At 38.1% G+C, this 24,217-nt stretch overlaps 1 protein-coding gene across 1 annotated transcript; it reads left to right on the top strand.

Annotated features, from left to right (window-relative positions):
• Positions 1-297: 297 nt before the first annotated feature.
• Positions 298-24,060, top strand: LOC6636044 (protein tramtrack, alpha isoform). Its single transcript, XM_002059535.4, has 7 exons — positions 298-610; positions 20,979-21,316; positions 21,400-21,809; positions 21,879-22,986; positions 23,048-23,172; positions 23,235-23,353; positions 23,412-24,060. Exons 2-7 carry the CDS (start codon positions 21,026-21,028, stop codon positions 23,468-23,470), a joined length of 2,112 nt encoding a protein of 703 aa, XP_002059571.1. The 5' UTR covers positions 298-610; positions 20,979-21,025; the 3' UTR covers positions 23,471-24,060.
• The last annotated feature ends 157 nt before the right edge of the window (positions 24,061-24,217 follow it).

Below are 24,217 nucleotides of genomic sequence, written 5' to 3'. Positions count from 1 at the left end.
TTGTTTACTTGCCGCTTGCCATTAAACAGCATTGGCTGTGCCGCCGTTCAACAGATCAGCTGTTTGCAAATATTTTCTTATCGATAGCTTACATTAATTTGTAGCTCATTTTAAAAAACTCAAAAGAAACTGTTAGCTACACATGTGAGCAGACTGTGTGACATTAAAAACATAACAGCACTGGTTCGATTTGATTATCAGCGTTATCGAACTTGTCTCATCGATAAGTTGCGTATGGAGTGTTGTGCAGCACTCCAATTAGCTGGCTAGCACGTCGCTGGTGCTGTCAACACTGCTCAGTTGATTTTGAACTGTTAAGCCGGTCGGTTGGGTCTGCTCTCGGCACTGAAAACGCAGAAGAGACGAGCGCAAAGAAGATACGTCATTAACCGTTACCTTCAATGAAAAAAGCGCGCGCTGCATATTTTTTTCCTATTGCAATTTTATATGCATTTTTTTTTTGATTTTTTGCCACAACAAAAAGTGTTTGCCACAAAATGTATTAATGAATCTGCCAAAGAACTGCGTGTGCGTTTTTTTTTTTAAATAGAAGCAGTTAAAAACAAAACATAAAAAACAATCACAATACCGCGAAAAGCCATAAAGAAAGGTGAGAAACTCAACAAAAACAAAATTATGATTTATTTGTTGTTTTGCTAAAAAGCAAAGCGAAATCAACAGCAGCAACAACAACAACAAAAGCAGGAAAGTGGAAATGTTATTTTTAGCCAAAAGAAAAAAAAAGTTTTGCTTGCGGTTGTTGCTTTTTGTTGTTTTGTTTTTATTAAATATTTATTATTGTTGCACGTATGCCATAATTGCCATTTCGCTGGCTTTTTTACACAATTATTTGTTTTGTTTTGTTTTTTTTTTTGTGTGTGTGTTTTATTTTTTTGCAAGTCGAAAATAAAGTATTACGATAAAATGACGCTGTTCTCGCTGGGCAGGTTTCCGGGTTTGTTGACTTTGCCAGCTGCGCGAAGCAGTTGTTTTTGTTCAAATTCAAATTGAAATAATAATTCGCAAATAAACAAGCATGTGTGTGTGTGTGTGTGTTTGTGTGTGCTTCTCTCATGAAAAACAAATTGCCGCCCTTTTTTTTTGTTTTTTTTTGCGCAGGAAGCGGCAAAAAATTCGCTGAGCTTAAAAAAATATTTAATTAATAAACAAAAAAAAACTAAAAATTATATTTAAAGTACAAATCAAAAAAAAAAAAAGAGGACAAAAAACTGAAATACGTGCACGAACAACAGCACAAAAGGAAGCAGATTAAAAATTGTGTTTTGTTCGTTTTGGTAATTAATTTTTTTTTTGCTAGGCTTTTATTTTGATTGTTGCTTTTGAGTTATCTCGCTTTCTGGCGTTTTGCTTTCTGCGGCAATTTCCGCCTTTTCCGCGCGCGCTCAAAAAAAAAATAAATAAAAAAAAAAGCCCGCAAAATGAGCCAACCAATTTGCAATTGACTTTTTTGTTTGCCATCTTTTTTTTTCTATCTTTATATTTTACAACTTTAACTTTAATCAGACAAATACAGTGGAAGGCAACAGTAAACAAAAAAAGCAGGCAAAATTAAAATTGCAAATTGTCGAAGCGGCGCTGCCAACGTCGCTGCCGTTGTCAGTTGCCTGTTTGTTTTTGTCCGCTGCTTTATTAGTTTTTTTTGTTTTCATAACGGCATTCGTATGCGCGGCGTCCCAGTGTCCGCATTGACGCAGCAGCAACGCAATTCCGTGTGCGCCTGTGTGTGTGTGTGTGTGTGTGTGTGTGTGTATGTGAGCTTGTGTGCGCTTAGCGCGACAGCGACGCGCGCGCTCCACTCACACATTCGCACACATTTCAATTACATGTGCTGTTAACTCTCCAAATTTCAAGTTCATCCAAAGCTCAAATAACAACAACGGCGTCATTGGAGAGAGTGTGTGCAAGAGAGAGCGAGAGAAAGAGAGAGAGGCAGGCAGCGCAATAACAACAATTGCCATAACCATGGACTAGACTCTGTTATTCTTGTTGTTGTTGTTGTTGTTGCCGCTAAATTTGTTCAAACTTAAGACAATTTTGCTTTTGGCTTGAAGGAGGCCACAAAAGTGCTCGAGCGAAATTCGTAGCTTGAAATAAATAATTGAATATGTATGTATGTATATTCACGTATTTTTGTAAATTTGCTAATTCTTATTTATTGCGAGACACTCACAAAAGCCCAACAAATTCTTCTGCAAATTACGCTTTCGATACCCTTGCGTTGGATATTAGAACTTTGTCATCAAGCAGGAAACATCTTCGATCCCATAGAGTATATATGTGCATATATTCTTGATCAGTATCAGAAGTCGAGTTAATATATTTTTATTCGCCTTCTGGGTGATATTATTACCCTAACCAAACTTGGCCTTTACGAATTTGATCATGCTTCTAACATTTACTTATATGAAAAGTTCTGTTAACAGTGAAACTCTATAAAACATAAGAGTCGGTTAATTGATTAGTTTTTTTTATAAGTGGTTAAATTGAAACTGCACAAGGGTATTTGCATTTCGTTGTGCGCTCTACAAAATTTATTTTTATATTTTATTTTTTATTGATTTATCTTGTTGCTGGGTATTACGCAAATTTAACGTAATTCTGTTTGGCTTGTAAATAATATTTGTTTATTTCATTGCATTTGTTTATATTTGGAGTACATCAATTTAGAGGCAATCGCAATCTTGGGTTTCATATTTGACTCAACAATTTTATGATACCCAGTAATGTGAGCGGGCCAATTCTACAAGTTTTCGCAAAATAAACGAAAAACAAAAACAAAAAAGAAAAACAACAACAAAAATACGAAAAAAAAAAATAATTTATATAAACAAATAAGAAAAAACTTTTGAGTAGATTCCCCGAACTCTGGCTTGTTTTTGTTGCTGCTGTTGTTGTTGTTCTTCTTCTTCTTCTATTCATGGGGTTTTCGGCGCAGTTTGTGTGCGTATCAGTCGTTGTTTTTATACCCTGCAATAGGGTATATTGTATTTGTGCGAACGTATGTAACAGGCAGAAGAAAGCATCTCCGACCCCATCAGGTATATATATTCTTGATCAGCCTCAATAGCCAAGTCGATCCGTCTGTCCGTCCCTCCGTCCGTCCGTCCGTCCGTGAGTATGAACTCAGCGATCTCAGGACCTATAAGAGCTAGCTTTAGCTGTAGGTCCTCCCAGTGCCTGCGCAGATCGAGTTTGTTTCCGATAATCGATAACTTACTCCGTTTCCAAGTAATCGATAAAAATCTATATCGAAATCCTGTTTTTTGAGCAATCTTGGTGCATTTGATGTTGGAAGGGTATCCCTTAGTCGGGAGCTCCCGACTAGAACCTCTTACTTGTTTTTATTTAATTACTTTATTATTTTTCTATATTTTTATTCTTATTTTCCTCCAACTCTGGCCCCTGCTCTGATATCAGCACTTATTTATAATTCCAAATTTGTAAGCAGAGACAACAAAATCGAGCGGGGGTCCAAAAGGGGGACAAAAGGGGCACAAAAAAAAAAGCAAAGAACAGCAAACCAAACACACACAAATCGTACATATATATATGACTATAGCTGTATATACTATATTGCAGGAAGATATCTTATATATTTGTGTTTATAGTATCTGTGTATACCCTAGCAAAAATAAAAAACACAGTAAAAAACTACAAAAATAAACACGTTAGGCAAATTTTGCTGATAATTTCAGACAAAAGAACTCGTGAATGCAGACTAACTGTTTGACTGACTGACTAATACCCTGTAGTCCTGTTGCCTAGCCCAAGTGTTTGACTCACTGACAAATATCCTGTAACCCTTAATCTAGCTTAAGTGTTTGACTGACTGACTAGTACCCTGTCACCCTGTAACTACATAAATACTGCTATATAATTCAATACCAACAATTCAAGGCGATCCGATAATATAGATGTTATAATCCCCAAAGAAACGTCTGTCTAAAACTTAAACTCCACACACCTGCCACCGCTGCAGGGTATAAAAGCGCGCAAAAAGCTAACAAATACAATTTAAAAGAAAGAGCAAAAAAAAAAAATGGAAAAGAAGCAGCAGCTAGCTAGAAAGAATGAAAGAAAAATAATGGAGCAAAAGCTAAAATCAAAGTCTGTGCGCCTTCATAGATTAAAACTATGTATTTCCGTTGAATAAAAGCGAGCCAAACAATGAGAATCGAATAGAAAGCAAACGAAAACTAAAGAGAAAAAAAAAACACATTTGCGATACGTTCCGGATATCTAACTTCTCTGAACCTCGTACATCTCCCCGCCCCCTTCTGCCTTCGTCTTCGCCTGCGCTCAAAAAAAAAAAAGTGAAGCGAGCGTTTCGGCTCTTCCTCCAATCGAGAGGCGAGACCAAAGATTCTCTATCTATATATATATATATGTAAAAAAAAAACAACATAAATTGGACAAATATTTCTGTATTCACATAAATGAAATAGTTTAACTGCAAATTGCATAAAATATTATATATACATATCTACACAAAGCTCAATTTAAGAAAAACCAACAAAAGTAGGAAAAAAGTAAGCAAAAAAAAAAATTGAATTATAAACGAATGTGATGCCAAGTTATGAATCACAGAAAGGTTTGTGGTTGGTGACTGTTTATACCCTGTACTTAAACGGCTGGCATACAAAAGGCATGACAGACTAGTTCCACAATTTGTGTGCGTTTCAGATATGTAATACCCTCTAAAGCCTGAAAGCTACCCGATGCGATGCGACCCCTGGAACTCGGGAACTATATGACTTGGAGCTACCAGATCGGGCTTATGGGAACTTCTTTTGCCTAATCGCATTTAGTTCGGCTATGCTTCCTTGCCGGCTCTTTATAGGGTATTTGTCAGTCACCCTTTGTCACAATTAAAAACGGGCAAAAGTTTTTATTGGTTTTTGTAAATATATATATATATTTTTTTTATATATTTGCCTTGTTTTCTACGTTTCAATTTTTATTTTTTTAATTTATATTTTATACATATTTGCATTGGCCCAATATGTTCTATTTGACGCCCGCCCCGGACACGCCCACGACCTCACACCGCCCCCGCCCACGACATACGTACAAGAATGTGTGTAATTTGCGGGAATTTTTGATTTTTTTTCTCTCTCTCTGATTTTTTTTTATAAATGCATTTACGTTGCGTTGCATTATTTGATTCAATTTGATTTATTACCCATTTGATTTTACATATTATTTTGAAACAATAAATTTGTTCGTATCTTTCGAATTGTTGTGGTTTTACAAATATTTTTATTTCTTACATTTTTTTTATATTGAAACAATAGCTAAATTCTTTAGACCACCGCAAAGCCCCCTAAAGTAGTTCGCTTTTTTAATCCAAATAGTTTTTATATTTTGTGGTTGTTCTTTTTTTTTTTTGTTGCTTTCAATCTGCTTCCGACGGTTGGAAAGTTCGATTTAGAACTGGTTAATGCTAGGAAAAATTGTTTAAAAATAGTTTTTAACTGATTTGCATACCTTTTTTTAAACTGATTCAAGCAAGTGTTTAGCCCGACTGCAAAATAGGTTGGGCTAAACTCAAATCTGATTCGAATCAGGTTCGCAGCTGATTCTTGGTTCCGGCTTAAGCCTGACGAAAAACCCGCTAGCAAGTGCCTTAAAACGGCATCTAAACTGGTTCAAAACAATTTGAATTCTAATTTCGATATTTTTAAAAAGCTTGTCCTAAAGTTTTTGAATACTCGGACCGTAACTGGTTCAAAACTTGTTCAATAATGTTTTAAAAACATAAACAAACTGGGAACTAGTTCAAGTCTAGCTTCGAACTGATTCAAAACAGACACGAATTCGGAACTAGTTCAAGCTGAGCTTGGAACTGATGCAAATCAGACGCTCAGCTGGTTCAAATCGCATTGTTTCAAGTTAAAATTTGATTGAAACAAAGTTCCAAACTGGTTCAAAACTGTTTAAGGCTATAATCCAATAAGATAAGTAAATTCTTCTAAACCCAACTTGATTTAATTATATATATATATATATAAAGGTATGTACATAGGATTATGTATCCATAAAAATATATCCGCAATGAAATGGCAATTGCTCGATAAAACCAAAATGAAAAAAAGTATATATCTATATGTATGTATATGCTTTATATAAAGTTGGTAAAGAAAAAATGAAAACAAGCCAAAATATAAAGTCGAGCAAAATATAAAGTCGAGCAAAAAGCATTTAATTTATTTATCCCGCCCCCGCTCGCCCCTGCCCTGACCGTGCGCTTATTGCAGCTTTATATACCTATACATATACGCTCTTAGTCCTTTGCCTCTTATGCCAGGGCAGGAAGGGGGCTCCTCCTCCCGTTCAAGCCCACTTCTCCGCTTCTTTTCACACCCTACCCTACCCCTGACCGGCATTGTCCCAACGTCGTTGCATCAAGGCAAAAAAAAGGAAGCAAAAAAAAAATATATATATATATATAAAAATTTTCGTTTTACTGTTGCTCGGTTTTTGCCTTTTTGGCGCGTCCAGAAAACTATGAGCACAAAAACAGAAGAAGAAAAAAAAAAAAAAAAAACAAAAAGGAAATGAAAAAAATGAAAATAAAATACGAAGAAAAAAAAGCGAAACTGAAACTGAACTTTACATCACGGCATGCAATTGGGGGGAAGACGCAAAAAAAAAAAAGGGAACAACGGCAAAAACTTCATTTATACTTTGCACTGAACAAAATAACAAGTGGCCAGAGCCAGAGTTGAGCTCGCTGCTTGTTATCTGCATACCCTATACGCTCGCACGGTAGGGTATATGCAACTTGTAGAGACGCTAGGCAACATATGGTTCAAATGAATGCAATCTTTTGCTAGCGAGTGTTTACCTTTTCACTTGATTGGAATGATTGTGTAGGCAAAAACTATATATACATAGTTATATATATTATCATATTATATATTCGATCATGTGCAATACATATCTGATAGCCATATATATTATTGATATGATCGCAATGGCATATATTGCGATTAGATATGCTATATATGATCGATATGATATATTGCTATGCTTAACTGGATTTTATAGGATATATCATAGTCGGTCTGCTTGCAAAGGTTTTGCCTACATTTTATTGTTTTGTTGTTTGAGTGCGTGGGACGAAAGGGGGGCAAGCTTTTTGTTGCTATATTTTTGTCAGTTATATATATACACATATGTAACACATAAGAAAGTAGAGAAGGCGAGAGAGAGTGAGAGTGCGAGAGGTAACTACATGTGTGTGTGTGTGTGTGTGTGTGTGTGTGCATGCACTGAGCTGCACATTACCTAAGGAATAAATCACTTGAATCGCCAGATGAATCGGTTGACAGTGTGAAACACAATTCAATATTCAATTTCTTGTGCGTGTGTGTGCTATATTTTTTTTTTTGTTTAACAGTGTAAAATTGGGGCTGGGCTGGTTTGCGGTGCGTATGTGCGATAAGCAGAAGTTAGGTTAAAATTGAACATTTCCTTCTTTGTTTTTTTTTTTGTCTTTTTTGTTTTCATAATTTTTTTTCTCTCTTTTTTCTGAACAAATATGCAATAAATTACAAAGTAGTCGCAAAAAAATGTTAAGAAAAAGTGATACAAAAAAAAGTCAATTTCAAGGAGACGCGGGTAATTGCAAAATTCTCAGTTTGAACACAGCGTGGCCATCATCATCAACAACTGGGGCTTTTTTATTGGGTTCTTTTTTGTACAGCTTCTTCTTCTACTTGGTTTTTGTTTTTGTCTCTTTGCTGTCCACTAATTTGGTTGCGTTTTTTATATTTTATTTTTATGTTTTTTTTTTTTTTTTTTTCTTGTGGCTTTGCTCTTGATTTGATGCCTTGCTTAGTTTTACTTTTTTTTTTTTTTTTTTTTAATTTGTTTATTTTATTTCTTTTTGCTTAGTTGGCTTTTGGTAATTTAAACAAAAGTTTCAGAATTGCGCATTATGTGAAAACGAATTTTGGCTGAGACAGTTATCGATTGTTATCGCAGGAATGTGGAATTTGCCAGCAACAGCAGCTTATCGATAGGTCGGGAAAGAAGATCGATAAATGTGACATTCGACTAGGTGGCAACGCCAAAAGCCGTGTGAAATAAACATAGCGTTCCGGAGAGCTCATATCAGGTCTCCACCTTTGACCAGTTGGCAACACTAAAAGGTATAGAAAACTCTATGTTGGCAAAGTATATTATTAATAATTCACTGTGGAGAGCTACGATCAGGTCTGGGGACAAAATTCAAAACACCTTTGACCAGGTGGCAACGCCAAAAGGCATAGAGAATTGTAGGGGGTATTCCTTCTGTACAGGGTATTCCTTCTTTGTTTTGACGTATGCGCTGAAATAAACAAAGCACTGCGGAGAGTTAAGATCGAGTCTGGGGCAAAAAAACCTGGCTAAAAACATCAAAACTCGAAGAGAACAAAAACCTTAAAGAAACAGACAGCGTAGAAAAAACTGGCAGAGTAACTATGCCTGTTCACCTCCAGAGCGAACTTTGCAGTCCCTGCCTTGTCAGCATGCATATAGTTTTTGTTTATATATTTATTTTTTTTATCAGGGTTCTTTTTTTTTTTTTTTTTTTGGCTTTAGACGGTTCTGCGGTCGCCCTCCAGCTGGCTATGTTATATTATGTTGGCGCTTTTTGCGCCTCTCTCGGCCAGTTTCAGATAGATATGTGTACAAATAATATTAAGTGTATATTAGACGCAAAAAATATGATAAATAAGAGAAGAGCACAGAAAAAAATCGAACTCAACAAAAAAGCCGAAACATTGACATAAACAAACACACAATAAATGCTAGAGTGCGGCAAACGGGGGGCACGTGAGGGGCGGCATTTGCCAGGGGGCGTCTTGGCAGTTACACAAAAAACAAAAAAAAAAAACAATAATATAGCAGAATAAACTTGGAGAAACCTCTGCGCATATGAGTTAGAATCTGTGGCCGAGGCTAACGTACTTACAGATACAAGATACAAACACACAGACACAGATACACAGATACAGAGATACACTGAGATGGGCAAAAAACGATGACAGTTTTCTTGATGAATGTGCGCGTTGTATCCCGAAGTCGGAGACCACATAAAGATTGCTGCTAAGCCTCAGCAGCAGCAGCAGCAGCAGAAGCTGTGGCAGAACCAAGCGAGTTTTTCCTATTTGTATTTGGCGAGCGTCTCTTTCGCTTTTCATTGCCCCCCTCTCTCCCTCTCTGTCACCCTCCTCCGTTCCTCCACAAAAAATGGGCAAAGAGCCTACTAGCTGCCACCTGCATCAGCACCTACTTCCCCCTCGAGTTTTGCCCCCTCTGTGCAGCAGCTTTTCATTTTCTCGCTACGTTACACGTTTTTCTTGCTCTTTTCTTGAGTTCGCTGCAAGTGTTACCTATGTAAAAGAAAGAAGAAAAAAATATAGAAGATAAAAAAAAAAAAAAAATGAAAAACAACAACAAACTATAGACAAACCCAACTGGCAATGTTTTTCGAGCAATTTAAGAACTTCGCTCCACAGCTGAGATTGGAGCGAGTGCACTTTTTGGCCACAAACTGGGGTTTTTCCTGCCATTCGTTTCTTTTGGTATCCAGAAACTGAGTCTTAACAGTGCTATTGTATTGCTGAAAGTCCGAGACCGTGATTCTTGCTAGAGATTCTTACATTCATTCAAATGTAAATTTATGAATGTTCCTTAATGGATTTCTTTGGTTGGGTTTGTATTTTCTCAAATTGCATTAACTTTTCGTGGCCTGAAAGCCCTTAAATGAGTATTGCCCATGGTGCTGAAAATATTGCAAGCCGTCTATATTTTCATAAACATAATGTGGGCTATATTTGATCTATACCCTAAATAGGCAACTACCTTACATAGGTTAGATAAATGCCAATTTATGATTGCTTGAATAATCTTTGCATATGATATATATTCGATGCAATTCTTAAGCCACAACTCTCCCGACTATCTCCCTCTCTTTCTTACTTATCACAACAAAAGCATATATATCGATAATCAATTTCATGTTTCGGAAATATCGAGGAGTCGATTGGATGTTATCGATTTCAATCTCGGGTCACTCTCTCTCTCTCTCTAAAAGCTTTCTGCGAGAAATAAAATTTATCGATTGCATATTTGATATGTGAAAGATATCGCGAATTCGATTGCGTGCTATCGCTTCGAATATCGATATACCAATTTATTCAGATTTTACAGAAACCTTAAGGTTTGCTTCAAATTAGATTGGATTAACTATTTATCTGTGGCCTCGTATTACTTTATTCATTGCATTCAGTTGACTTTGTTTCCAGCGTGCTTTAACGAAATCTGGTTCTTCGACTAGGACTCTATTTATGGTGGTGCCCTGGCCCTGCGACAGCGGCTTTGGCCAGGCTCAGGCACCTAAGATTACATCGAGGCTAGCCGTAGATACTTTTGTATCTGTATCTGCATCTGTGTGTGCGCCAAACTGGACGCTGCGCGGACTTTGTGTTGCCGTTGTTGTTGTTGTTGTTGTTGTTATTGCTGGTGTGTCTGGAAATTATTAGATTTTGTGTCAGCAAAGCAACAACAACAACAACAACAGCAACAAACGTTCTGCTCGTGGAAGCTGCATTAGTCAACACAGCAGCCCAAAGACTCTGGCAAAAAAACTAAAAAAAAAAAAGATAAATAAATAAAAAAAATGTAGAAAAAATATAAAAAACGACAGCAAAAGCGGAAGGCGAATGCACTTGGACTTGGAGAACAACAACAACAACAACAACAACATCAACAACAACAACAATAGTTGTAGAGCATCGTAAAGTCGCAAGTTGTTGCTTGAGCTCCAGGTTTTTATTCTTTTGCTGCTGCCTTTTGTTGCTGTTGTTGTTGTTGTTGCTGTAGTAGTTGTTATTGTTGTTGTTGTTGTTGTTGTTGTTTTGGAAACATTTTATGATGTTGCTTAAAGTCGCTGCAGCAAAAGGTGGCATGCGTATCTGCCACTCAGTCTCTCCGCCTCTCTGCCCCATCTGCGGCTTCTACAGCAGATACACAGATGCACAGAGATGCAGCCTTGGCTGGCCTTAGAGATGCGCAAGAATCTAGCTGTTTAGCATTAACAAAAGTGGCTGGAATATCGTATATATATAAATATTCCAGATCAGGATGACGCGTTGAGTGGATATTAGTCCAGATTTTGGGACAGAACGTATCAATTTTGAGCTCAAACGAATCCCTATAAATGTATATACTCCAGATCAGGATCTGGATCAAATAAATTATATAAGTATATGCATATATATTATTGATCAGAAAAAGATTTGTTGACTGAACTGCCCCATTATATCACGTAGTTAGCTTTTCATTTTAAAATGTGTAAAAATATTATGTATGCTAAAAAGAAATTTCATATTATTTGAACAAACTATATCTTTTGAAGCGAATAGAAGATATAGAGTTTCTCTTTATGTATTTTTCGAAATATTTTTTTATAAGCTACTCACACAAAAGCTTTTTCTATCAAATTTCATTAGGCTTTAAGAACGGGCTACTCTTTTTTGTTTTAAGTGCATAATACAGCTTACCAGATTGAACGTTTTCTTTTGTATGCTAAAAATAAAGCTTTGCTGCATTTTGCGAGCTTTTTACGGAGCTTTTTGTGCTTTCAGAGCACGCACGAGCCGAGGCACGAGGCGACACGCGCTCATCTCTAATCGGTAGTGAGTACGTGTTATTGCACTTGGCCTCCACTCGCAGTGCTTCCTCTTCCTCCTCCACTTCTTCTTCTTGTTGTTGTTGTTGCCAGCTAGACTTGATCTTGGACTTCAATTTGGACTCGAACTCTTTGGCTATCTGCGCCTGCGTGCGCAGTTCCTTGGCCTAGGCAGCTCTTGACTGCCTCCACACACACACACACACACATTTCTGCTGTTCTGTTGTTATTTATTTATTTTTTATTTACCCTTTTTTTTGCATTCCGAGAGCCCAAAAAAAACACACACACAAACTGAACGAGGCAGAACTTTTGGAACTGCGTGCAATGCAATCTGCTGAGTTTAGGGATTTCTGTTTTTTTCTTTTGCCCCCATCGCTGCCTTCATTTGCTGCGCATATACTATTAACAATATGAATTGGCAAAACATAAATAAATAAATGAAGAAAAAAAAAAAAAAGAAATAATAAACAAAAAATAATAATAACAATGAAAACAAAAACAGCCACAACAGGCAACTCCAATTTGCGAAGTGTGTATTCACGAAAAAGGGAACGCATAGACTTTTGCTTTGAATTGATTTCAAATGCGTTTCTTATTGGACTCTTATTTCTTCTGCTTCTTCCTCTTCTGTTTTTATTTTTTTATCGCATCAAACTGAGAAACTGCTTATTCACTTTTTTTGCCAGTTGTTTATTTAGGAAAGAACAAGAACAAGAAGCAGCAGAACTGTTTGGAGAATGCGATATTATTCAGTTTCTATGCGCTTGTAGAGGGTTTTATATAGAAGAAGACATCTCTCTGCTCTGTTAAAGTATATATATTCTCGATCAATCTTAACGATCGAGTTGATATAGCCAAGTCCCATGTCTGTCCATCGGCCCGTCTCGCAGTCTTAAAACTCTCGTCTTGAAACTTTGCTTAGGCCCGGATCGGACCACTAAATCATATAGCTGCCATGGGGATGATCGGTCGAAAATTAGGTCCACAGCAAAGTATGACTATGTATAATAAACTTTTCAGGAAGATATCTTTGATATAGAACCAGGCTCGATATTTATTTCCTGCTTCCTTCCTTCGTCCGTCGTCCGAGCAGAATCTTATCTACTTCGGTAATAGTCCAATATCATATAGGTCGCTTTATGTATCTATGTATGCTCTAACCCTATCCTATGTCTCCCGCTTTTGCTGTCAGCATAGATTTCAAAATTTGTGTATTAGCTGAAAGTTCACAATTTGTACACGTGTTTTTTGTTTGTTCTTGCAAATAAATCGTTTATTTATCTAAGGAAAAAGTTGGACCTAATGAATGGTCGCAGTTAGGGGAACCGATAGACATTTGTTATTGTTTCGATCGAATTTCAACCTTATTGATAAAAAAAAAGATATCCAACTTTCGCACATACATATATATTGTATGTCAATTCGTGAGAACTGTTTCTGTTTTATGTTTTATGTGTCAGCAACTTATAAACTGTGTAAAATCGAATTTTACTAAAATTTAAAGACAAATCAATTACCAATTCCACCGAGCTTTGTGGAAAATCGGTGGATATTCGCTTGTGCCCAAATGGGAACGAAATAGCTAGCGGAAAATGGGTGAAAAGTTGTGGTTTCTTGTTTTCATATTTGTTTTTTTCGTGCGTTTAAACTGAAACTTACTCTCAACGCTTTACACAACCCCCTTTCCAGCAGCTTAAAACTCAATTTCGAAGCTTTTGCCGCAAAAACAATTTGAGACGTGTTTTTGTTAGTTTTCGAAAACAAAAATGTGTAAATCCCGCAAATGTGCTTAAAACTTGGGCAACTTTTTCGTAGCTCACATACTTGGAGGACTCTTAAAAAGGATTTGCACGCCCAAAGGTATAACACGCTTATAAATCATTATAAAAATTACTTTAAAGTTTCCAAACTCCCCCGAGAGTTGTTTGGCTTTTAAAGTCGACGTGGATTTGGGTTGAACTACGCTTCCAACTTATATATCTTATGTACATATATAAATATATATATATATAATTCATATGAATTGTATAAAATATTGTATATATACCATTTTCTTTATGTATTCATTTTCCTCTCGCCCAGTCCCCTGCCCCGCCCATGTCACATGTCCCTTTGCTGCTGCTCGACGTTAGCACATAAATTTATATTACAGTTTTTTGCTTCGTATGATAAAGAAACAAAAGCAAAAACGTTACAAACAAAAAAGAAAATGTGAAAAAAAGTAATAATAAAAAATCCAGTCAACACACACAAAATGACAACAACAACAACAACAACAGCAACAAAAATGACGACGACGACGACGTTAAAAAATTATACAAATTACAAAAGCATCTGGAAAAAGAAAGAAAATTGCGCTGGCAGAGGGAAAACGGATTTTTACATTCCATATGTGTGTGTGTGTGAATGTGTGTGTGTATGTGTGTGTGTACGCTTTAACATCACACATAAACACATAAGTACGGACTATTATATACTTTTACAGTTTACAGCAAATATATACATACTAACGTACTTTATACGCCGTATTCCGTTTTCAGCTAAAAAGTACAGCTATTTTCTCTGAAAATCATATTCGAAACTAGTTATCCTCGAATATAAAGTACTGACAGATAGCAACTGATATAACTGTATAACTATATATATAGTTAGCCAGTTTTCATTTCCATTCATTTTCCGCTGGTGAAAAATTTAACTATATTTATATTTGAAAGTGGGTTTGAATTCGATCGGATAAAAAAAAAAGCCTCATCCATTTTCCGCCCATTTTACTCCTTTCTTTGGTTTGACTTCCAGAATTCTTATTATAGAGCTTTAAGCCTAAAACCTAAAATTAATTGTTCCCACATACAATCTTTAACAGACATTTTTCCGTCAAGTGTTGTGGATCTAGCGAAAAGCGTGGAATCCTTTTAAAGTGCATTTTCATAAAGATCTTCTTAAACGTAGTTTCAAGCGGTAAATTTACAGACGACAGGATTATGGCGCTTTCTTTATTTAAGTACGAAGTAGCTTTGGCCCTTGAGTGGTTCATGCTTAACTATTCCTATATCAATAATCAATCAGTTGTGCTGTATGGCTATAAATTACATGCATATCACATACATTTAACTTGGCAGCATTAAAAAACTTTGAATAAATGGCGATCAGTGTGTATATCTACATATACACCCAATCTGTTCTTAAGATCAATTAACTATCAATCATGATGTAAGAGTATATTAGCTTAGCATATCATGGACTTAACTTTGCAGCAACTTTAAACAACTTTAATAACTTAGAAGAATAACTAAAGATCAATGTGTATATATAGATATATATATATATGAGATGTATTTCGAATCAAGTAACAATCAATCATGATGTAAGAGGATGAGTCACGCGAATTGGCATATTCTCTGACTCATGTATAGAAATTATCCGGCTTCCAGATTAATAACGAGGTCTATATGGAAATTTGCAATGAAAATTTTGATGTATCACAAGAAGTATGTGTGTGTAAAAGCGTTCGAGGCTGCGCTTTTATCTGTTAAATCGCAAAGCTTTTGAAATCGGCTGCTTTCTTCTGTCTGACGTTTGCATGTTTTAATAGTGCAACAGAGTGTGGGATGGGATGGGACGGGATGGGGTTGGGTTGGGAGGTAGAACAAAAATTAATAGTAAAGAAGCATATACTCAGGCACACAAAGAAACACACACACTCACAGACACGTGTGCACGCACACACATATAAAATTCCATACACTTTTTTATATGGAAAACTGTGTACCTTTCATTTAAGTTGACATAAAAATCGATATTTTAAAAAAAAAAAGCCAAGAAGAAAAAAAAAGGATAAAATTGCGCAAAAAACCATAAAAAACGTCAAGTAAAAAATTACAGCTTAAAAAACGGGCAACAACAAAAGAGTGGAGAAAGACAGAGAAAATGAAAATAATAATAATAAAAAAAAATACAACAAAAAAAAAAATAAAGAACGAAACGGTCGTTATGCTTTTTTCCGCTTTGCCATGTTCTCTGGCGCTTTTTGTGTTTTTATTTATTTATTTTTATTTTTTTTCTCCATTTTTTTTTTTGTTACTGCCGCTGCCGCAGTCGACGTCGGCGTCGCTGCTGCTGCTGCTGCTGCTGTAATGTCTTTTTTCATTTTCCGCTCGCAACCTTTTTGCGTCACGGCCCTACCGAAGCTATCTCCCCCACCCGCCCAGCCCCTCGCCCCCTCTCGAAGCTCGTGGAGCCAACGACGCGACGTTTCTTGCCTTACAGTAAAAAAAAGAAGCACACACAAAAAAAAAAGGAACGCAAAAGCTTTCCTAAGCAAGTCGCCGTTTGAATACACTAACAAAACGCGGCCTAGTTGTAGTTTAGCCCCATTTTTGCAAAATCTGGGCCTTACTTTCGGCAAAAAGAAGCTTGAGTGAGCTTATGAAGCCTAAAAGACTTTGACAACATGTTAAAGCGGCTGCTAATTTTGACAGCCGCATTACGTATGTGCTTCGTTGCGTGTTAGGGCTCTGCCCAATGTGTTAACTTGCAATTCATAAGTTAAGCTCTATTTTAACAAAATGTCAATCTGATTTTTTGCACAACTGCCTCAAATAGTTCGTTTGATAGAGTTGCCACCATACGCCAAAACAATGTGAGCTTTGAGAGAGAGAGAGAGAGAGAGAGAGAGAGAGAGGGAGCGCTAAAATTTAATTACAAGTTGGCTGCAACTGTTAAATAGCGTTGCCACCCGACAATGCACTTCACATCTGGCAGCATTCAGCAATGTGCCTGCATATGACAATACTTTGCCCTTAGTACGAACTTTTCTAACAGGAACTTATCAAAGGAAAATTTTCTAACAGGCACCTTAAGCGTGTTTATAAAAGTTTACTTAACTTATTTTGATATTGATCATAGAGAATATATTTAACTAAAGTTATTAAATATATTTTATACCAATGGAACTTTTAAAAACTCTAAACTCTGTTCCATGATAGTATTTAGATGGTAATTACAAGGTATATCCTTATTACAAGCTCAATATCGCGATCATAAGACGTTCTCTTTATCTAGTTGCAAGAACTTTGTGGGAAAAAAACTACACTAGCTGTGGCAAAAGACTTGATGATAATCAAATACCCGCTAGGTAAGGGTATCAAAACAGAAAATAAAGCGCGCTCCAACACAACAGGAAAAAAAAAACAAGAAAAAAAGGAAAATTTTATAAAAAAAAACGAGACGTAAAAAAAGCAACAAAACGAAAAAAGCGAAATCCAAAGAAGAAGAAAAATGTGATAAAAACTGAAAAATATTTTCCATGAGAAAATCCAAAGAAGTGGAGAAGGCAAACGCCAGTCTCTATCTCTCTTTCTCTCTCACTCTCTCTATGTGTGTGTGTGTGGGCCTTGAGTTCAAGTTGGGTTCGCTTAAGGTTGGGGTGCGTTCGTTTGGGCATTGGGCAGGGCGTTGGAACACGGGCGGTGGGCGGCGGGCGGCGGTAGGGGCTTGATAGGGTGTATGTTGGCTTTGAGGGCCGTGTGCTGATGTTTTGGGTCGTGTGTAACGAACGCGCCAAGCGATGGCGGGAAAAATATACTACAATAAAACATGTATTTTTTATATGCCATTCTTTTTGCGCTCTCGTTGTAAATTTTGTATTTTTTTATATTTATATATATATATATATACATATTTATGTATATGTAAGGTATATACATATATTTTTTTAAGGAGCTGAAATGTGTAACGGCTCAAATAATGTGTGTGTGTGCGGGTGTGTGTGGGTTCAAAAACCCTTTGCCTGCAAAATGGTTCCTTGTTGTGGGCGGTTTTGCCGGACATTGGTTTTTTTTTTTGGCTCCATCTCCCTCTCCCTCTCTCTTACCATATATGCGCATATCATATATCTTGTCTATTATATATATGGCGCACTTTTCGGAAATCCTTTTATGTGCCAGCATTCCTTCAGCATCTTACATTTTATATTATTCCTTTTTTTTTTGTTGCTATTCTACTTTGCGTCAATTTCTTTTCAAAATAAAAATGGTCAAATGAAATTTTTCGGGTTGTTTTCAAATGTTGAGAATTCTTGTCCCTCCCAATGGCATGTCCTGTCGTCCTGGCTCTTTTCCTGCTACCCTGTTAATGTGAGATGATCCTAGAGCTTATAGTATATAGAATGCCTTTGATCGATCTAATCTATCAAAAAAAAAACCACCTAATCTATAAAAAACAGGTTACTTTTCCATATTATATACTCTCTCTCTCTCTAAGCTTGAACAGACCAAAAACTCGATGAAAAACAATTTATGATATTCCCTTTTAATCTAGAATTGAGAAGAATGAGTAGAGTAGAAAATTACATTAACATATTCTTGCCAGTTACGTAAATAGACCCATTGGCCTCGAGAGTCCTTGAGGAATGGTCTCAGTAAGCTTGGCATAAACTCTTAATACTTAATATTAATATCAATAATAATCAATAATAATTTCCCCAAATATATCACATTCCACCCGAGGAACTCAGTCTTTGTCAGAGATAGAGTTCTCAAATTTGTTGCTTGGTTTTTCGTAAACCTATCTGGTTTTAACTTTTCGATAAATGTGGCACTTGTGTGTGACAATCGATTAGAAATATGTATATATTATAATTATTTTTAGCATGTCATCTAGTCGAGCAGTACTCTTGGCTTTGTGCAAATACATGTAACAGAAAGAACAGGAAGTATCTCCGTGACTATACACTATATATATATTCTTGAACTGCATCTTGTTTGCGATAATCGATAACTTGCTCCGTTGCCAAGCAATCGATAAAAATCGATATTGAAATCCTGTTTTTTGAGCACATCTCTTAGGTTTCAAGAGCTAAAGTCACATTCTAGAGTGGCCCTAGGGCGAGCTGCATTTGGTATTGGTAGTAGAAGGTTTAGGGTATCCCCAAGTCGGGCTCTCCCGACTAGAGCACTCTTACTTGTTTCTTTTTCCCATTGCTTGCGATTGACTGTGTGTCCATTTTGGGTAATACCTATGCATGTGTGTGTGTGCGTGTGTGTGTGGGTGTACGTATGTGATGTCCCTTCCACATCGACATCGACATAAAACGCAAAGGTATTTTTTTTTTTTTCGTTGACCCCTATATGTAATATTCGAATTATAACTAAAAATGTTTTAGCAATAAAAGCAAATCAACCAAACGCTGAAGAAATGTGGAGAATGCTTACAAAAAAAAAAAAAAAAAAAAAAAAAGGGTAGCTCAAATTGTAAAAGTGAAGTAGGGTTTAAAATTCTCGAAATTTATAGCGAAAACTTTTTTCTTACTCTACTTTTTGTCGGTGGCTCGTTTCGGATACTTTGTCAACATGTAATGAAAAAGTAAACTATGTACTATGTATATGAAACGTAAAGTAAAGTAAAGAGAGTTCAGTATTTTATGTTTATTCCAAGACCAAGTGGAAATTGTAAATAAAATTCTTTAAAATTTAATTAAACAGTCTCGCATTGAATTCGTCTGCCTGATATTATCAGGTTAAGTTTGTTTTATAAATGTTGATAGTATAAAAAATATTTGCTTTATACATTATTTTCTGGCTTTATTTATATTTTTTAATTGTGAAACACACGTTTAATTAGTTTTGTTGTTGTTGTTGTTGTGGTTGAAGCGAGAAAAAAATCCCACAAAAGTTGAGCAACAATTTCTCGTAATTCCAATTGTTGTTGGCTTCACTTTTCATACATGAAATACTTGAAAACAACATTTTTCATTAATTGGTCCAATTTTCAAAATGTTTCAATTTGCGTACACGCATTTTGCGTGAATTGAGCAAGTTGAGCAAGATTAAAAACTTACATTTTGAGCCAGCGGCCTGGTTCGAAGCTTTGCGGAAAAGGCGTTAGGCGTTAAGATTTTTCATGGTAGATCTGTTAAATATACAGCATTGCAAGTCCTTAAAAAGCTGATCTGATGGATTTGGATTTTATTCTATGGGTTTTTTGCCCCACGTGGATCAAAAGATTGGTTGGTTTTTGTGTCTAAAATCTGTGATGCACATATGAAACCATTTTTGTTGTTGTCTACCTCTTGGGACACTAAATATGAAGTGTTTTTGATCGTACGATGCACTAGAGGGCTCTAGACGGGTATATTCAACTGGCAGATGTCCTGAACCCAGAGCCAAGCTGTGGATAGAAGCTCTTAAAATATACGCGTTCCACTATAAAAACCAATGCACACAATCGATATTTATCGATATTCGGCAAGCGACAGAAGATATCCCTATTTTTATGTATTTATTATTTTTTGATTTGCACAAAAGCAGCAAATCCTTTTAAACCAAATCATATTTCAATGGGTTCAGTTAACAACAAAAAAAAAAAAAAGAGTTTTTCATCCTTGCGGGTAAATTGTTGGTCTGCTGTAAAAAATAAGCACTCAATTCAATCAAGACAAATAGTTCTGTACAAATACATATGTGTATTGGGAAACATACATATAAACATACTGGCCACATGTATGCACATATGTGCTTATGTGTAAGCAGATTCCTTTTTGTGAACTGCACATTTGGTTTGCCTTTTAATTTGTCGGGCATAATGTGGCTGAAATTTTCATATAAATATAGCACACCAAATTGGATGTGTAAGTTCTCATATTACGAAACGGATTGTAAATGTGTCATATTTTGGATGTCTTCCCCATGCCCTAATAACTAAAAAAAAAACAAAAGACGCTTTAAACAGCTTTGCGTTTTCGCATTTTATTTAAAAATTGAATATTACCTTAAGATCAGACTATGCCATGCTCTTCTCTCTAATTGGACCCATTTATTTCAGAGAGCTAAACAATTTGGTATAAAGCGTCTTATAGCCTCCTCGTTGCATCTGGGTCAAAAGTCTCATGGGTATTTAATCTATTCTATTCTGACTGCCGAAAGCACTCGCTGCTGAAAATTGCCTTTCTATGTGATTCTCATGACTTCAAAGCCAGCCCCTGACTTCTAAGCCATATGTCTGAAGGTTATTTAATCTATTCTTTTCTGGCTGCCGAAAGCACTCACTCGAAAGCAATCGCCTTTCTATGCGATTCTCATGACTTCATAGGCTGCTCATGACTATGTCTCAAGGGTATTTAGTTTCCGGCGTGCCGAAAATAGCTCTTCTTTTTTCTTGTTTCTTTTTTTCCAGTTGTTTTGGCACTTTCTGTAGAATTTTGATTGTTTGTGTTATTTAGCAGCCGTAATGCGAAACTCATGGGCATTTTTGTTGTATTTTTTTTATTGTTTAGATTATTGAGCAATTGAAGGGGCACCGGAGCCATCCGATTCGTCCACAATGCTACCGCAGCAGTATTGCCTGCGCTGGAAGTACCATCATAGCAATCTGCAGACGATGTTCTCGCAGTTGCTGGACCGGGGCTGTTTCTGTGATGTGACCCTGGCCTGCGAGGGTCAATTGATACGGGCACATCGTGTGGTCCTGTGCGCGTGCAGCACCTTCTTCGATTCGGTCCTGTCGAACTATGCCAGCGAGCGTGATCCGATCATCATCATGAAGGATGTGACTTTCGCCGAGGTCAAGTGTCTCATTGAGTTCATGTACAAGGGCGAGATCAATGTGGAGCACGTGAGCATAGCCCATCCAAATGCAGTTGGCTTCAATTTATATGCATATATTTTGCCGCTTCTTCCTCTTGTGCCAATCTACAGGCCAGCCTGCCCTCGCTGCTGAAGACCGCTGACGATTTGAAAATCAAGGGTCTGGCCGAGGTTACCTGGCGCGACGATGACGACGGACCGCCGCCTCCGATGCCAGCTGCCGAGTTTCATTCGCCGCCGCGCAGCCTGGCCGAGAGCTATGCCCAGGACATGCTTCACCAGCAGGCGCCGCATCTGCAGCCACAGCTCGGCGGCGAGCGTGAACGGGATCGCGAACGCCATTCGCCAGCGGCCCTCGAGAATGCCCTGGGCCTGAATGCTGGCAGCCGTATGCCCGCACTGACGCCCCTACATAGTGCCAGCGCCAGCTTGGAATCCGGAGCGACCGTTGATCCGTATCTCGGACCCAAGCGCAAACGAGGTCGCCCGCCGCTCGACGACACTTACGATGTATTCAATGTGTGAGTGCTTGACCGAATAAGGCAAAGCAAATTGTCTCCTGTTATATATTCATATTTCTTCCTTTCCAGACGTAAACTGGCTCAATATGCAGCAAATTTGGAGCCCACACAGCGCGCGTTTTTGGAGTCAGCGCGTCCCTTTGCCGAGGAGCCGCTGCCCGTAGCACATTCCGCCGCACTGGCCTCGCCGCCCGCCGCCTGCCCGCCCAAGCAGCGCCAGCGACAGCGTCAGCAACAGCAGCAGCAGCAGCAGCAACAGCAGCAGCAACAATCGACGCCAGAAGAAAAGGAACTGGGCGAGCGCGAGCTGGGCTCAACACAGGATTGGGCCAATGGCTCGGAGCGTGGCCAGGGCAACATGACGCCCAAGCTGAGCGATGTGGAGCTCAAGACAGAGCTGGAACTAAGCGATGATGCGACAAGTGTGCAGACAGCAGCAGCTGCAGCAGGAGCAGGAGCAGCAGCATCTGTGCCGCTGTCCAGCGCCAACAGGAAGCAGGACAAGCCGGCAGAGCGTCGCGAGCGCCATGGCAAGCTGCGTCATGCCACGCGTCGACTCTATGGGGAGCGCGAGAAGGCCGGCGAGGAGAAAGCGGCGCGTGCGCATCGTGCTGCCGTTACAACAACAGCGAGCGAGTCGCCGCAGACGGAGCAGGCGACGGAGGCAGACACGGAGGTGGAGCTGGAGGTGGAGGCATCAAGCGGCGCATTGCCGCAGCCCATCGAGGAGATTGAGAACGAGCATCTGGTGGCCAATCGTGCGGAATCGCCCGGCTCAACACGCTCCTCGGCACTGCTGCCCGCCGGCTTTGGCGGCAAGTACACGCACGGCGAAGCTACCGGAGCCGGCGGCTACTTGATCAACGATCACAGTCTGCTCATGGCCCACGATTTTGCGCCCAGTGTGGCCAGCGCGGCGGCTGCGGCAGCTGTGGCAGCGGCAGCTGTTGCCGCCGCCACCGCCAATGGCAATGCCAATGGGAATGGCAACAATTCGGCGGCAGCCGGCGTCGAGCATGGCACCGACTTTGCCGAAGTGAAGCTGGAGGATTACGATGCAGCCGAATTGCGGCTGACCAATGAGGAGTTAACGCAGTGGCAGGATGTTATCAAAATGGATGACTATTTGGCCAAGGGGCGACGTCCGCAGTTCTGGGAGGAGCCATTTACAAAGCGCGTGAGTGCCGCCCGATTGCCAACAGTGTATCAATGAGTCATCCGATTTCTCATCAATTTAGGTGCTCGATGCCATCAAAAACAAAAGACTTGAAATGAAGAAAGCCGCACGCATTTTGGGCGTCTCCTATGGCACACTCTACGGCCGCTATCGGGAGGTCTACGGCTGCCTGAAGCATCCATATAGGTGAGCGTCACAATGTTGGCCATTTATACTACGTCTAACTGTGCTTTACTCGCATTCCACAGCGGCACCAATTTTCGGAATTCTGTTGCCGTTTCCGCCTCCTCCGCAGCCAGCCAGCTGGCAGTGCAGCCGCGCTTCGATCTGAGCTTCCGCAGCAGCAGCGTGTTGCCCGCACAGCTGGGTAAGTCGGCATTGATGCCACTTTATCTTAATTTCTAGTTTATTCTTGTCATTGGCAGAGCTTGGTAAGCTGCGTCAGAAGGATCTCAGTGAGCTCTGGACACGTCCGCAGATATGAAAACCAACGAAAAACTTTCAAAATCTCAAACGTCGCCCGAGATTAATCTAGGCGTTGTGTCTAAGCTTATGTTTTAAGCACAATTTGTTAGGCTAACATATTTATGGCACTTGACCGCACTTTAAAAAACAAAAAAAAAAAAAAAAAGGAAAAAAAAAAACAAAAAGCAAAAAAGACAGTAAAGTTAAGCGCGAGGCTAGTTTAAGATAATCGGCGTTAACCTAATGAAACGCGTTACAAAACCTTTCCTGAACCAAAACAAAAAAAGAAAATACAATGAAAAAAAAAATTCAGATTTCCTCATAAATTTCTGCATGTTACAACTACAACTGTTTTACTATATATATATATACACACATATTACTATTATTATGCGTCTTAGTTAATTATATATGTATACATACAAATATTATAAATATGTATTGTACTAGAATGGTATTATCTAGCATTCAATATGAATGAATTAGCTATTTTCTGTCAGTAGTAAAATTTAAAAACAATTTAACTAGTTATTCGAAAACATACAAAAAAAAAAAAACATAATTAAATGGGGAGACACAAACAAAAAAAGAGTACACAAACAATTTTTTGATAATATTACAAGTAACGGCAACAAAAAAAAAAAAAAAAAAAAAAAAACAATACAAAAACAAAACAAAAAGTATTACATATAAACAAGATATGATTAAAACAAAATCACATGAAATGCACGAAATGTTGTTTAATTTAAATGACAGCACAGCCGCA

The sequence above is a fragment of the Drosophila virilis genome, chromosome X (genome assembly GCF_030788295.1).
Source record: "Drosophila virilis strain 15010-1051.87 chromosome X, Dvir_AGI_RSII-ME, whole genome shotgun sequence".
In the NCBI taxonomy this organism is placed as follows: Eukaryota; Metazoa; Arthropoda; class Insecta; order Diptera; family Drosophilidae; genus Drosophila; species Drosophila virilis.
This window is presented reverse-complemented; position numbering and strand designations above follow the sequence as displayed.